General features: G+C 37.5%; 1 protein-coding gene across 5 annotated transcripts in view; it reads right to left on the reverse strand.

Annotated features, from left to right (window-relative positions):
• RIPK1 (receptor interacting serine/threonine kinase 1) overlaps positions 1–16,670 on the reverse strand; it is a 41,212-nt gene that overhangs the window by 7,627 nt on the left and 16,915 nt on the right. For 4 of the 5 annotated variants that reach the window (XM_019419887.2, XM_019419890.2, XM_019419888.2 and 1 more), the window contains exons 4-7: positions 14,903–15,040; positions 13,319–13,550; positions 11,139–11,288; positions 462–538 (exon numbers count right to left, since the gene is read on the reverse strand). In XM_019419887.2, coding sequence (XP_019275432.1) covers positions 462–538; positions 11,139–11,288; positions 13,319–13,550; positions 14,903–15,040 — 597 coding nt within the window. Of the gene's footprint in view, positions 1–461; positions 539–11,138; positions 11,289–13,318; positions 13,551–14,002; positions 14,653–14,902; positions 15,041–16,670 lie in introns of those variants that run through there. The other variant, XM_053904941.1, reaches the window with a different exon arrangement.

Below are 16,670 nucleotides of genomic sequence, written 5' to 3' on the forward strand. Positions count from 1 at the left end.
TCTCATCGTTGATGTCACAGGTGACCGTGCTGTTTCTTCGGTACGTTGACACAAGGCTCGCTCCTCCAGTACTTTTTCAGCATTATGTTTAGGGGTAGTGTTTTTTGTTTTTTGTTTTTTTCTGTTGTATGTCTTAGCAAATTTAATTCTGTTGGCTTTCTATCTTTCAAGAATTCCTCAGAACGACTGATCCACTTGTGGTACTTTCCATTCTATTCCAGTGATGCTGTGCTTTTGTTTTCATATTGCTATATATAATTTCTCTCATTTCATTAGTTTCGATGGAGGAATGGGTCCAGTATGCCAACTTGATGATATCTATATAAAATTGCTAATTTTGTTTCATGTGATTACTAACTAAGCTAGCCTACTTCAAATCTTAGTAACAAGTTATACTGCTTTGAATTTCAAGATTGATAATATATATGCTTTGATAGGTTAATGTTTTGAGCATTACCTACCTTTAAACTTGTCACATCCTCTTCTACATTTTCTTCTAATTGATCTACATAAAAAGGCCTAAATTTTTCTTCAATACCTATATAAAGAAATAATACTATAAATTTCTTAAGTATTTTCTACAGTAATAACCATATGCGAAATAACTGCTTGAGCTAACGCCAACCCTAAAGTAAAATTTGAGTATTAGTAATCTATTATCTTTGAATTACTTATCTTAATCTGTGGACAAAGCAGTAAAATAAAAATTTAAATGCCAAATCTCTGACTTACTCAAAGAGACTAGCAAGACTAATAACTAGGTGGAAGAAGAAGGAACAGGGTAACACGAGAAACCAAGGGCTATTGGGGTGCCTGGGTGGCTCAGTTGGTTGAGCGTCTGACTTCAGCTCAGGTCATGATCTCACAGTTTGTGAGTTCGAGCCCCGCATCAGGCTCTGTACTAACAGCACAGAACCTGGAGCCTGCTTTTGATTCTGTGTCTCCCTCTCTCCCTGTCCCTCCCCTTCTCATGCTCTGTCGCTCCCATCTCAAAAATAAATAAACATTAAAAAAAATTTAAAAAAAAAAAAAAAAAAAAAAAAAGAAACCAAGGGCTATTGCCTAATAGCATGTTTCTCTCACTGCAGCACAAAGCCCTATCTAGTATAAATTAATCTCCAAGTGAGCAAGGATGGGTGGACTCCTTGTTTCTGTCTCCCTGGTATCAGAATTCTAGGATAGGGGCACCTGGGTGGCTCAGTCAGTTAAGCATTTGATTCATGATTTCAGCTCAGGTCACGATCTCATGGTTCATGGATCTGAGCCCCACATCGGGCTCCACGCTGACGGCGTGGAACCTGCTTGAGATTCTCTCTCCCTCTGTCTCTGCCTCTCCCCTGCTGCCATTCTCTCTCTCAAAATAAATACACTTAAAAAAAATTATTACAGAATACTCAGAATAGTGATTTGATATAAAAAGTTAAAGGCTGTCAGCCTTAAAAGAAAAAGGCAACTTTCACTTCCAGGAAGATGGAGTAGGCATACTTTTCCTTATTTCTCCCTCTAAGCACAAGAACCCCTAGATATCACATATGAAACAAACATAAAAAGAGTCTGAAAGAAGGAAAGACAAAGGCTGACAAACTAGGGACTTTGGGATCTGAGGAAAGACATGACAATGTGTTCATTTAGGATTTCTTTTTGCCTCTTAGATCCCAGACTTGGGCTTAAAGAAGCTGGCAACCCAATGGAAAAAAAAAAAAAATCCTAATTAAATAAAGCCTGATCCTTTGAGCCAAAGGACTAAGCAAAGAGCATCCTAGCAAGACAAAAGACCTTTAGTCAATAACCACTCTCCAGGCAAACATCACAGAAAATACTGTAGCTCCATTCCCAACCTCACCAGCAAAGGCCAGGTAGGTAGCTGAGACTTCCAACCTCATGAGACAGTAACAGGGTATACCAACACCCCTACCGGGGTGATGTCAGAGAAGGCCAAAAAGGAAGCCAGGACTTTCCTTCTTGCCAGATGGTAATGAGCACTCCACTCAGTGGTGTCAATGGATTACCAGGGCAGACTGGACTTGCACCCTTACTTTGTAGTTGTAAGGTGCCCCTATTCATTCCAATGGAGAAGTGTCAGAAAAGGGCTAGTGGGAGTCAGAACTTTCACTTCCATTGCAGTGTCCATGGAGACCAGGTGGACTCCATTGGAACTTCCACCCTCACCAGTAAAAAGAAGCCGCACCCCCCACCCCAGGTGTCAACAGGGCTCAATAGAAAACCTGGACTTCCCTCTACCTGTCACAAAAAGGTAACAGTCATCCTTCCACTGCCAAAGCCATGTCAGAAAAGGCTAGCTGAAACAGAAGGCTTAAGGAAGATCCAGAATCTCATAACATTGTAAGAAAATGTATAAGTTTCAATAGAAAAATGACTCATCACACTAAGAACCAGGAATATCTCAAACTGAAGGAAAAAACATAATCAATAGATGCCAACACGAAGATATTAGAGATATTAGAATTACCTGCTTAAGGATTTTTAAACAGCCATGATAAAAATGCTTCAATAAGCAATTACAAAGTTAAAAACAAATGAAAAAACAGCTTCAACAAAGAAAGAGAAGATATAAAATAAATTTCAATGAAATTTTTGAACTGAAAAATGTAATAAACCAAAATGGATAAATTCAACAGCAGAATAAAAGGGACACAGGAAAGTCAGTGAACTGAAAGACCAGAATGATAGAAATATACTAATCGGATCAAGAGGGAGAAAATAAACTGAGAAAAAAGTGTACAAAACCTCAGTGACAAGTGGAACTCTAACAAAAGTTCTAGTATTTCTATTAACAGAATCTCAGAAAGAAAGGAAAAAGAGAGCATGGCTGAAAAAAGTACTCTAAGAGATAATGGCTGAAAGCCTCTCCAATTTGGCAAGGGACACATGACCTAACAGATTCAAAAATCAAAACAAAACTCAAACAGAATAAACCCAGAGAAATTCATACCAAAACGAATAATAATTAAACCTCTGAAAGATAAAGAAAAAATCATGAAAGCAGTCAGAGAAAATACCTTACCTGTAAGTTAAAAAAAAAAAAAGAAAAGAAAAGAAAGAAAAAAAGGATTTCTTAACTGAAACCACAGAGGCCAGAAGAAGTGGCACAGTATTTATTAGGTCCTGAAAGAGAAGAATTGTCCACCTAGAATCCTACACCCAGCAAAAATATCCTTCAGAAATGAAGGGAAGATCAAGACATTCTCAAATGAAGAAAAACTACAGTAATTTGTCCCTAGCAGACACACTCTAAAAGAATGGCTAAAGAAACTTCCTAAACAAGAAGGAAATGATTAAAAAAAAAAAAAAAAAAAGATACTTGGTATATCAGGAAGAAAGAACACATATGGTATAACTAAAAAATAAATAGGTGTTCTTTTTCCCAGTTTCAGCCGGTTCATGGCAGGGAACTTCCTCAAATCCTTAAGATATTCTAGGCAGTAAGAATTGTATGTTAATGAGATGGCTTCAGGCTGGAGGCATGGGGAGGAGAAGATAGATAGCTTCAGGATGGGAGCTGGTCACCAGAAAAACCTAGCTATTACTACAGGCTTGGAGCTTTCATTACAGCTCCCTGACCTACAGTGAGCGGACAGAGACTGGAGATTGAGCCCACCAATGATTTAATCAATAATGCCCACCTAATTAAGCCTCCATGAAAACCTGTTAACAACAAGGTTTGGAGAGCTTCCAGGTTAGTGAATACATTGAGTGGGTACATTTTTGGGAAAGGGGCATGCCCAAAGAGGGCATGAGAGCTTCATGGCACACCACTCCCACCACCAATAACTTGCTTAATGAAATCTCTTCCCTTGGCTGTTCCTGAGTTGTATCCTTTATTATAACCCAGTAAATGTAAGCAAAATGTTTCCTGAGTTTTATGAGTTGTTCTAGTGAATTACCGAACCTCAGGGGGTAGTATGAGGACCTTCAGATTTGTATTTGATGGGGCAGAAATGTGGGTAGCCTGGGCACCCTATCTGCATCTGGTATATAAAGTGGGGACAATCTTACAGCAGGACTAAGCCCTTAAACCTGTGGAATCTGACAATAACTCCAGGTAGTCACTGTCAGAATTTAATTGAATTCTAGAGTACCCAGTTGTGACTCATTTGGTGTCAGAACTAGTATTACAAAAAATACCCCACAACACAGTGATAAAAAATATGGCTAAATACAATAGGCTTTCCTTCTCCTTTTGAATCTTCTAGACTATGATTGATAGTTGAAGAAGAACTGTAACAATGTCAAAGTATTATAAATGTATGTAGAGGAAATATTTAAGGCAATTATATACAGAGGAAAGTAAAGAGAAGTAAAGGAAGTAAAGTGTTTATACTTCATTTAAACTGGTAAAATAACATTAGTAGACTGCAATAAATTATGTACAGATGGTATAACACCTAGAGTATCCATTAGGAAAACTATGCTCAAAAATATTGTCAGTAAATTCAAATGGGATTCTAAAAATGTTTAAGAATGCACAGGAACGTAGCAAAAAGAAAACAGAGAAATGAAAAACAGAAAGAACAGAAAACAAGACAAAATGGCAAACATGAGCTCTAACATAACAATAATTACATTAAATGTATATGGTCTAAAAACACCAATCAAAAGACAGACATTGGCAGAATAAAGAAATGACCCAAGTATATGCTGTCACAAAAAACTCACTTCACATATAATTGATTATAGGTAGTTGAAAGTAAAAAGATGGAGAAAGATGTATCATGTTAACATTAATAAAAGGAAAGAAGGGTGGCTATATTAATATCCAAAAAAGTAGACATCAGAGCACAGATGACTACTGGAGACAAAAAGGGACATTTATATAATGATAAAGGATCAATCCATCAAGACACAGCGATCCTAAATATACATGTGCCAAACAACAGAGATGTGAAATCTATAAAGCAAAAGATGATAAAACGAAAAGCAGAAATAGACAAATTCACAATTCTAGTTGGAGATTTGAACATTTCTCTCAACGATTTAAAGTACTAGAAAAAACATCAGCCAAGGTATAAAAGAACTCAACATTATCAACAGGATCTAATTGAGATCTACAGAATACCCTACCCAACAACAGCAGAATAACCCATTTCTTTCAAGTGTCCACAGAACATATACCAAGATACACCATATCCTGGACATAAAATAAGCCTCAATAAATTTTAAAGGTTGAAACACACAGAATGTGTTCTCTGACTATAATGAAATCAAGCCGAAGATCAATAACTGAAAGATAACAGGACAATCTCCAAACTCTTGGAAACTAAACAATATACTTTTTTTTTTTTTTTAATCTTTATTTATTTTTGAGTGAGAGATAGACAGTGTGAGCAGGGGAGGGGTAGAGAGAGAAGGAGACACAGGATCTAAAGCAGACTCCAGGCTCTGAGCTGTCAGCACAGAGCCCAATGTGGGGCTCGAACGCACAAACCATGAGATCATGACCTCAGCCAAAGTTGGACGCTTAACCAACTGAGCCATCCAGGCTCCCCAACAACATACTTCTAAATAATGCATAGATCAAAGAGAAAGTCTTGAAAAATTTTAAATGCAATTAAATAAATGAAAGTAAAAAAGAACTTATCAAAACTTGTGGGGACATAACTAAAGCAGTGCCGAGAAGGAAATTTATGGCATTACATACATATTAGAAAAAAGAAAAGGTCTCAAATCCAAATCAATAATTTAACTTCCCATCTCAAGAACCTAGAAAAAGAAGAACAAAACAAACAAAAAGTAGAGAAAGGAAATGATAAGGAACAGGGGTCTGTTAGAAAACATAAAAACAATAGAGAAAATCAATGAAACACAAAGCTGGTTGTTTGAAAAGATCAATAAATTGATAAACCTCTAGGAAGACTGACAAAGGAAAACAGAAGACATAAATAACTAGTACCAGGAATGAAACAGGGCATATCACTACAAACACTGCAGATATCTAAATACTAATAAGGGATACTACAAACAACTTTACATATATAAATTTGACAGCTTAAATGAAATATATAATTTCCTCAAAAAATACAGACTATCACAACTAGAACTACCAAGCTACTTGGTATACTACTCTGATATAAAACATACTACTCTGATGTAAAACAGATCTGGATAGCTCCTATACTATTAAAGAAATTAACTTCACAATTTTAAACTCTCAAAAAAGAGGGGTGCCTGGGTGGCTCAGTCAGTTGGGCATCCACTTCGGCTCAGGCCATGATCTTATGGTTCATGTGTTCAAGTCCCACATCGGGCTCTGTGCTGACAGCTCAGAGCCTGGAGCCTGCTTCAGATTCTGTGTCTCCCTCTCTCTCTCTGTCCCTCCCCCACACACGCACATGCAGACTCTCTTTCTCTTTCTCTCTCTCAAAAAAGGAATAAACATTAAAAAAAATTTTTTTAACTCCCAAAAAAGAAATTTCCAGGCCCAGATGGTTTCATGGGAGAATTCTATCAAACTTTTAAAGAATTGACATCAATTACATCCATTCTCTTCCAGAAAATAGGAGGAAAAACTTGTCAATTTATTTTATGAAGCCAATATTGACCCTGATAGCAAAACCAGACAAAGGGGGGCACCTGGGTAGCATAGTCAGTTAAGCGTCTGACTCTTGATCTCAGCTCAGGTTATGATCTCATAGTTCATGAGTTCAAGATCCATACTGGGCTCTGTGCTGATGGTGTGGAGCATGCTTGGGATTCTGTCTCCCCTTCTTTCTGCCCTCCTCCACTTGTGCTTTCTTTCTCAAAATAAATAGATTTTAAAAATTAAAAAAAAAAAAAAAGACAATATAAAAACCAGAAAGGTATAGACCAATATCCTCATGAATATACATGCAAAAGTCTTAAAAAATACTAGCAAATGGAATTTAGCAATAAATAAAAAGAATCATACACCACTACTGAATAGGTTTTATTCCTGAGACGCAAGGCTGGTTTGGTACTCAAAAATCAGTGTTAATTCCCCATCCTAACAGTTTAAAGAAGCAAAATAATGACCATATCAATCAATGCGGAAAAAGCAGTTGACAAAATTCAAAACCCATTCATGATAAATTCTCAGAAAAATAAGAACAAATATGGTGAACTTCCTCAACTGATAAAGAGTATCTACTAAATACCCATAACTAACATCATACTTCATAGTGAAAGTCCAAATACTTTCCCCAAATATTTAGAAAAGATGAGGATATCTGATTTCACTGCTCTTATTTAAGATAATGCTAGAAATTCTAGACAATATGATAAAGTAAGAAAAGGAGATAAAAGTCATATAGATCAGAAAGGAAGAAATAAAACTGTCCCTATTTGGAGATGACATGAAAATCTAAAAAAAGATCTCTAAAAAACTCCTGGAATTAATAAGTGAGTTCAACAGAGTCATAAGATACAAGATTAACATACAAAAAAAAAATCAACTATATTTCTATATTCTAGCAATGAGCAAATGGACACCTAAATTTAAAATACAAACTATTTAGGGGCGCCTGGGTGGCTCAGTCGGTTGAGTGTCCAACTTCAAGTCAGGTCATGATCTCGCGGCCCGTGAGTTTGAGCCCCACGTTGGGCTCTGAGCTGATGGCTCAGAGCCTGGAGCCTGCTTCCGATTCTGTGTCTCCCTCTCTCTCTGCCCCTCCCCCGTTCATGCTCTGTCTCTGTCTCAAAAATAAATAAATGTTAAAAAAAAAAAATTTTTTTTAATAAAATACAAACTATAATTTGTCAAAAAAGAAAATATATAGAACTCGCATGCTGAAAACTATACAACCCTGATAAAATAAATCAAAGAAGATATAAATAAATAAAGAGACATATTGTGTTTGTGGATTTGAAGGCTTGATATAGTAAAGACCTCAGTTCTCCCCAAATGGATATACTGATTTAACACAATTTCTACCAAAATTCTAGTAAGATTTTTTTTTTTGGTAGGTACAGACAAGATTTTTCTAAATTTTATATGGAAAGACAAAGGAACTAGAGGAGCTGAAAGAATTTTTTAAATAAAGAATTTATTTAATTCTACTAAATTTTAAGACTTATATCACTATATTAATTAAGACTGTGGGTACTGACAGAGGGGAGATGCATGGAATAGAGATACACCAGAATACAGAACCCAGAAATATACCCATACAAACATCCCAACTGATTTCTGCCAAAGAAGAAAAAGCCATTCAATGGAGGAAAGATAGACTTTCAAACAAATGGTGCCTGAACAAGTGGATATTCATAAGCAAAAAATGAACTTCAAACTAAGCCATGTACCTTATACAAAAATTAATTCAAAACGGATGTGGTATTTTTCCAATAAAATATAAACTGAAAACTGCCAAGAAGGACAACCAAATATTTAGTTCTGTGCTACTGTTCTTTGGTTAGCAATTAAAAATTTTCCTGGACAATTAGAAAAAAAATATATAGAAAAAAAATATACTTAACACAGAATTAAATGTAAAACTGTAAGAATTTTAGAACAAAACACATGAGAAAATCTTTGAGATCTAACACTGACAGTGTTCTTAGGCTTGACATCAAAGTACAATCCATAAAAAGGAAAAATCAATAAACTAGACTTCAAAAACTTTTACTCTATGAAAGATGCTGCTAAGAGGATAAAGAAACCCTTATACGTTGGAAGAAAATATTTGCAAACCACGTATCCAATGAAGAAATACTATATATAATATATAAGGAGCACTCAAAATTCAACAGTAAAAAACAAAGCAATCAAATGAGAAAATGGGCAAAAGACATAAAGCACCAAAGCACATAAAAAAATATTCAATGTCCTTAGCCATTAGAAAACCCACAAAAAAGCAATCATGAAACTACCATACAACCTAGCTATCTCATTCCTGGGTATTATTCCAGAGAAATAAAGACATATATCCACACAAAAACATGTAACAATGAATATTTACAGCACTGTTAGTTATAACAGCCAAAAACTAGGAGCAAACCAGATTTCCTTTGAGGAGTGAATAAATAAACTGTTGTACATCCACACCATGGAATGCTACTCAGCAACAAAAAGGAACAAATCATTGATTCAAACAACCACTTGGATAAATCTCTAGGGAATTATGGTGAGTGGCAAAAAGCCAATCCAAAGGGATCCCAAAAAGTAGTTTATGATTCTATCCATGTAATATTTGTGAAATGACCAAAATGATAGAGAACAGATTCATGATCACCAGAATGTGAAGGAGAGGGGTGGGGCTGGGGAGAGAGTAGGGTTGGCTATAAGAGGGCAACATAAGGGACCCTTATGGTGATGGAGATGTTCCATATCTGACCGTATCAATGTCAGTATCCTAGTTGTGATACTATACTATATACAGTTTGGCCAGATGCTATCATTGGGGTAAACTAGGTAAAAGGCATAAGGGATGTTTCTGTGTTCTTCCTTTTTTTTTTTTTTTTTTTTAAGATTGTTAAGTAGGGGTACCTGGGTGGCTCAGTAGGTTGAGCATCTGACTTCAGCTCATATCATGATCTCATGGTTCAGTTCATGAGTTCAAGCCCCACATCAGGTTCATTCCTGTCAAAACCAGAGCCCATTTCAGATCCTCTGTTCCCCTCTCTCTGCCCCTCCCCCGCTTGTGTGATTTTTTTTTTTCTCTCTCTCTCTAAAAAATAAACATTAAAAAAAGAAGAGATTTTTAAGTAATCTCTACACCCAACCTGGGGCTTGAACTTACAACCCCGAGATCAAGAGTCGCACACTCTACCAACTGAGAAAGCCAGACTCCCCTCTGTCTTTTTCTTACAACCACACATAAATCTATAATTATCTCAAAACAAGAAATATAATTTAATTTTCATCTTTTAAAGTTTATTCAATTATTTTAAGGGTGGGGAGGCAGAGAGAGAGGGGGGGAGGGGGAGAATCCCAAGCAGGCTCCACACTGTCAATGCAGAGACCAATGCAGGGCTCAAACCCATAAACCGTGAGATCACGACCTGAGCTGAAGTCAAGAGTCGGATGCTTAAAAGAATGAGCTGCCTCAAGAAATTTAATTAAAAAAAAAAAAAGAAAAAGGCATGGAAGAAGAGAAGAGACCAAGCCAGGAGAAAATTCAGGCTGACTAAGAGAATAAGAAAACAAGCAAGTAAATTAAAGTACCACTCTAATCCTTGGTAGTAGTGGTAGATGAGGCTTTAATTCTGTTTCCTCATAGCAGAAATATGAAAGTAAAATGCTTTGTAGGCTCCTAAGTGACTTCTTACTATTTATTTTGTCCTCACCTGATTTTCTTTCCTCTGATTTCCATTTTTCCTCTGCCTCTAGGATCTTAGCAAGATCCTAGGTAACCTAGGGGTATGAGAGGAGGTACAAGATGTGGCAAACATCCATATCCCTTGCCCTCTCCCTCCACTACAGGCCCAATCAAAATGACAACATACATCTTCAAATATGTCAGCTACACAAGGGGAGGGAGAAGAAAGAAAAGAAGCTACGAAATAAGAAGGCCAGTGGAAGCAACCCAGGTATCCACCAACAGATGAATGGATAAATAAAATGTGGTATATACATACCATTCAGCAAGAAAAAGGAAGGAGATTCTGACATGTGCTACAACATGGAGGAACCTTAAAGACATTATGCTGAAAGAAGCCACGTACAAAAAGATACTGTATGATTCCACTTATATGAGATACCCAGAGAGGTCAAATTCCTAGAGATGGAAAGTGAGAATGGTTGGTTGCCAAGGGCTGGGGGAAGGGGAATGGGGAGTTGGTATGTAATGGGTACAGAGCTTTGGTTTGGGAAGACAAAAAAGTTTTGGAGATGGACGGTGGTGATGGCTGCACAACACTGTGAGTGTACTTAATGCCACTGAACTGTACACTTAGAGAAGGTTGAAATGGTAAATTATGTGTTATGTATATTTTAACATAATTTTTTAAAAAGTTCTATGAAAAAAAAAGAAATGAGGGCCTTATATGCCTTCATGCTTTTTGAGAGGCCTTTTTAATTGAACAAAATGTTTGAAATCTAGAAAAGCAATCTGAAATCACAAGTAGAGCTCAGTTTTTTAAAAACTTAGAGCAACTTTTTGATAACGTCTTACTAAGAAAATGGCCTCGTAGGCAATGTATATAGCCATAAAAGCTGCTCTTACCAGCAAATGTTGGCCGAACTTCTGGATCTGCCTCCCAGCATTGCTTCATGATGCTGATAATCTCCTCTGGGCAGTACTCAATGATGTCTTCCACATTTGGTCTGTTCCCAGATTTAATGCAGATTATCAACTGCTGCTCACAGATAGCATCTATAAAGCAAAGAGGGATTTAAGTTGACTTTTTCTCAGGTCCTAAATGTCTTAGGCAGGAAGATCACAGGGTTTGGACAAGGCTGGATGTCTCTCTGCCTGGGGTGTGTTTTCAGTAGGGCTGTCTCATTCCTTAGGGGCAGAATGACCCTCTGACATGGTCCACCGCCCAGATGATCAAACAACATCTTAACCTCTGGAGATGAAAGACAGAATTCATACCAAAGAGGTCTCCTGGCAGAACAAATAGAATATGTGACTAAAACCAATGGCATACTTCAGATTTTACTATAAAGACAAATAAGGTACGGCTCTTACCTGTAAGGAGCTCAGTTTATTGAGAGTAACATAAAATATAGAGTGATAATTGCTATTTAAAAAGTAAGCACAAAGGTTTCTGCTAACACAACCATGACTAGAGGGTCAGAGAAGGATTTGCTGAGTCTAGAAACATAAGTGGGATTTATCCATGTAAAGAATCAGGAAGGAGGACTCAGAGAGGAGGATTCTGGGCTAGGGAAGCAGGATATGAATAGACTGGAAGTCCCCCAAATCATAATGTAGCCCAGGAATTATGAGTAGCTCACCATAACTGGGCAAAATGACTAAAGAAAGACAGGTAAGGAATGAGGCTAGAGAAAGATGGAAAAGCTAAATCAGAGAGGGCTTTGTATTCCATACTGAAGAATTTGAACTTTATCCTGAAGGCCCAGTGAGCCTTGGAAAGATTTCAAAAATATGAGTGAGATGGTCATACTTGCCTTTTAGGACAACCAGCGTGGCTGAAGTGTGAATGGGGAATGGCATGAGCAGCCATCAGCAGAAATACGGAGGGTCTGAACTACATAGAGTCTGGTGGGGATAGAGAGAAGTGGATGGATTCAAGATGTAGCCTGAATCACATATAATCTTGAGTTCATAGGTTTAAATGTGGGATTGCATGTGGGAGACAAGAGGCAAAGCTAAGACTTAGACGTGAAATGCTTCTGGCCCAACAACTAGGTAGGGTACAGGGGGTGGGAGGAGAGAGGGTGATGCCATTTTCTGAACATGAGAAGAGCAGAGCCAAGTGGACTACACAGAGAACATGTAGATGAATCTGTTTGAGGGCATGTTGCTTTGGGGTTCCTCTGGTATGTGTAATAGATACAACAGATAAGTGGATATCCAGGCCAGGGCTCTAGATAAGAGATTTGAGAGGCCTTGGCAAAGTGGTGATCATTAAACCAGAGGAGCCAATAATCACCCAAGAAAAGGGGACCAGGAAATGTCCAGTAATTTAGGCACTTAACAAACTGAGGAATGAGTACTGTATCTTCTCCTGCATGAATGTCTTTCTCATCTTTTTATTCTTAATTCCAATTAAAGTGCCCATAGTAAGTACTGAAAAGATATAATTCTTATCTATTTGCTTGTTTGTCTATTTATTTATTTAGAGTGTGAGTGTACACAGGGGAGGGGCAGAGAGAGAAGGGACAGAGAGAATCCCAATCAGGGATCCCTAACAGCACAGAGCCCCAACACAGGGCTGGATCTCACGAATCATGAGATCATGACCTGAGATGTAGAATCTCCAGAGTTAGAAGCTTAACCAACTGGGCCACCCAGGTGCCCCGAAAAGAAGTAATTCTTGAGTGAAGGAGCAAGCGAATGAATGAAAGTATGAGGCATATGTCTCCTAAGCAGAAGCAAGCAAGCTTTCCTGTCCAGGAAAAATCCTGGAATTCTACAATACCTTCCAAGCTCAGATACATCATCAAGGCTCCTATTTTTCCTGTGATCCCTGATTCCTAAACTGAGATTAATCATTCATTCACCACAAATGTACTGAACACCAACTGTGTTCCAGGCACTGTGTGTGTAGAGACTGGGGAAATAGCACTGACTCAGATACCATCCCAGCCCTGGTATAGCTTATGGTCTAGTAGGTAAAAAGACGTTATAAATCTTAACTGATGTCATTGAAGGCCACTATTTCACTCAGCAGTTTTGATTAACACACAGATTTTACTCCTCTATAAACATCTTACTTTCATATGGCTCCTTATTCGCAAATATTGCCCAAAGTACTATGCCAAAGCTGTATACATCTGACTTCTCTGAGGGTTTTGCGTTGATGTCATTCAGATGCTCAGGGGCCATGTAGCAGAGGGTTCCACCATTTTTCTCGGGGGCGCTATTATTCATTTTTCTCTGCTCATTATTTTCTTCTTTAGTCAGTTTACTCCACGTCTTAAAGGAAGCCACACCAAGATCAGCTATCTGCAAGAGATCAAGCCAATGGGAGTGTTCTGTGAAAGCTATAAGCAAATCAGACTTGTCTTTAACTCTGGGGCTTATCTAATAGATGCAAGGTATAGTGAATTTCCTGAAGTGGTTACACTAGATAGGTTTAAAACAGCTACTTCTGAATAGACTCACAGAAATTTTGTGTCTCTTCAGCCATCTAAGAAAATCTCCCCTAAGAAATGTTCATGTGAAATTCTGGTATCTCAATTCTTATGCAATAAACCCAGGGAATTTGCTAGTAGGGTTGGGGGAGGGGGAGGAAAGAGGAAAAGCAGAAGTCATTTCTGACATGAACTACAGTAAAACATGTTTATTCTAATTCCTCATTTACTCTGCATATTTTTTTCAACGACTTCTGGGGCTAGGAATACAAGGTATTTTCTTCCCAGCAGATTTGTAGAGCAGATGGTGAGTAGGTACTGCACCTTCAATTTTCCCCAACGGTGTTCCAAAGCCCATGGATGCGAGAGTCTAAGGATTCCAAAGACACTGAGGAAAAGGATGGTAGTGTTACTTGTTTTGAGCTGGTAGCCTGAACCTAAGAGATGACAGGATGGGAAGGAGGAGAAAAACAGACAAGAAAGCAAAGAGAAAAATACAAAGGTCAGACACAGAACGAAGAGGGAGATGGCCGGATAAAATTACAGAACCACACGGTTAAGAAGAAATCAAAGGTGACAGTTTTACTTTTGCCTCTAGGAATCCAAGCATATAGGTATGAATTCCAGCACGGGATTGTCTAAAATCCAGAGATTCTAACATAAGAGATACATTAGAGGTAAGTTATTATTGTAAAGAAGGAACCTTCCTTTAAAGTCGTAGGATTAAAAATCTGTCCAAGATTAGAAGGAAGTGTTAGAAGCACAATCTTGTAGTAGAAGGATGCCTGCATAAGCAGTTCCTGAGTTCTCCCCCAAAAGCTGCTTCCCCTTTCAGATTCTCGCACTTGGATTCCTGTTGCCAAAGCCAATTAGACGTGATGTTCCATCTAGTTAAATCTTGCTCTTGAGTGAACAAAAGGAAAATCCTTTCCCTTTGTTCCCTTTACTACAATGGAAAAAGTTAGAATTTAAAAAAACAAACAAACTGATACAAAATATAGATTAAAGTCAGTAAATAAATAAATAATAAATAAATAATATGGACTCCATCAAGTCCGTATCTTTCTTTTCAATCCTTGGCAGAACCTTCCAGCACCACCACCACCAGTTATAAGCTGAGTGAGGTCTTCCTTTAAGGTCTACCATGTGAAAAAATGGATCTATAGTGGAGAATTAAAACTAAAATCACCCCAATCTTCTAGAAACCTTTAGATTATGATTTACCTTAATGTGAAAGTCATCATCAACGAGGATATTTTCAGGCTTTAGGTCCTTGTGTATTACTCCTTCTCCATGTAAGTAGCACATTCCTTCAATGGTTTCCATAATTATCCTTCCTTTTACAGAAAGGGGGATACTGATCTAAAACAGTGATAGTTAAGTCTATGAAATGGAAAGGTAATCAAACAGGCCAAACCGACTGTTTTATTCAAGAGTACTGGGGTCTGAACCTTAGAACAGACAGATCTTCCTTGACATATAATGGGGTTACATCCCAAACCCATCATAAGTTAAAAATATCGTTAAATTGAATGTGTTTAAACTAACCTAGTGAACATCATAGCTTAGCCTAGCCTATCTTAAAAATGCTCAGAACACTTATATTAGCCCTCGTTGGGCAAAATCTTGAACACAAAGCCCATCTTATAATAAAACATTGAACATCTCATGTAACTGACTGAATACGAAATGGCAAGTGAGAAACAGAATCGCTGTGTGACTAACCAAATGGTTGTGAGCATATCGGCTGTTTACTTGTGATCACATAGCTGACTGGGAGGTGCGGCTCATGGCCACTGCCCACCATCATAAGACAGGCTGGTACTGTGCGTCACTAGCCCAGGAAAAGATCCAAATTCAAAATTCAAAGTATCATTTCCAATGAATTCCTATTGCTCTGACTGTCATAAAGTCAAAAAATTGGTAAGTCCAACTATCATAAGTTGGGGACCATCTGCAGTTACCAGGATTCCTTCTATTATGCTGTTCAGCACTGCTGTCATTTTAAAAGAAGTCCCCTTTTAAAGAAAGATCTCATCCCAGGTGCTAAGGGTACTAATGTTGTGCTCTGTCATGTAAAAATAAAACATTCATGCCAATATGGCAATATACTAAAATGCTGTAAAATTAAGCTCCTTGAGAGCAAAACATCACCACCACCACCACCATCATCATCATCATTCTAGAATGCTCCTGACTATCTGGCATGGTGCCTGGAATGTTTGTTGAATGATGGATAAATAAATAAACAAAAAACAAGTATTTTTCTATAGTACATTACTATGTGCTACTATATATTAAATAGGTGAACAGTGTCACAGAAATGTGTAGATGAACATTGAGAAAAAAAGAATATAAGAGAACATGCTCACACTTATTACAAATATGTAAAGACTAATCTATGGGATAACATGATGTTAAAACAATGCTGAAGTGGGTTTAGTATCTATTTGGTGATTTGGTATCATCTATTTTAGATCTTTGTAAATTCTCAAGTCACTCTTACTTATGACTGTATTCTAGTTGTATAAATATCAACATTAATACAGACAACTCCAATTTCTATTATGGCAGCTAAACATTAGTTTTGCTTAACATTGAAAAACGCAAACTGTTTCTATGTGTGTGTACGTGTATATGTGCACTGTCTCTAGTTTACAAACAAGGCTGTTTAGGCTGATTCCTAAAAATTTAGATATATGTTGGTTGTTGGTAAACAGGAAAAAAATTTAAATGATGGAAGTTAGATTCCCAAGTCAACCCCCCAAATCATATTTAAAACCCACAATGGAGATGAATTAGTCACCTGATCACCAGCATACAAAAAATAGCCAGAGATTTTCCTTTCTTCCTTGATATACCTTTGGACTTAGGAAAAAGTTCTGAGCAAGGAAAGGAAAGACCTTCTCATTCCCCCTCCTGATTTTCTCCCTCATGTCCTCTTGAGTTCCCTCTGGAGCCCAAACTAGTCTACCTTATCTTTGCCTGATCC

Source organism: Panthera pardus, unplaced genomic scaffold (assembly GCF_024362965.1).
Source record: "Panthera pardus isolate Hobbes unplaced genomic scaffold, ASM2436296v1 HiC_scaffold_17, whole genome shotgun sequence".
In the NCBI taxonomy this organism is placed as follows: domain Eukaryota; kingdom Metazoa; phylum Chordata; class Mammalia; order Carnivora; family Felidae; genus Panthera; species Panthera pardus.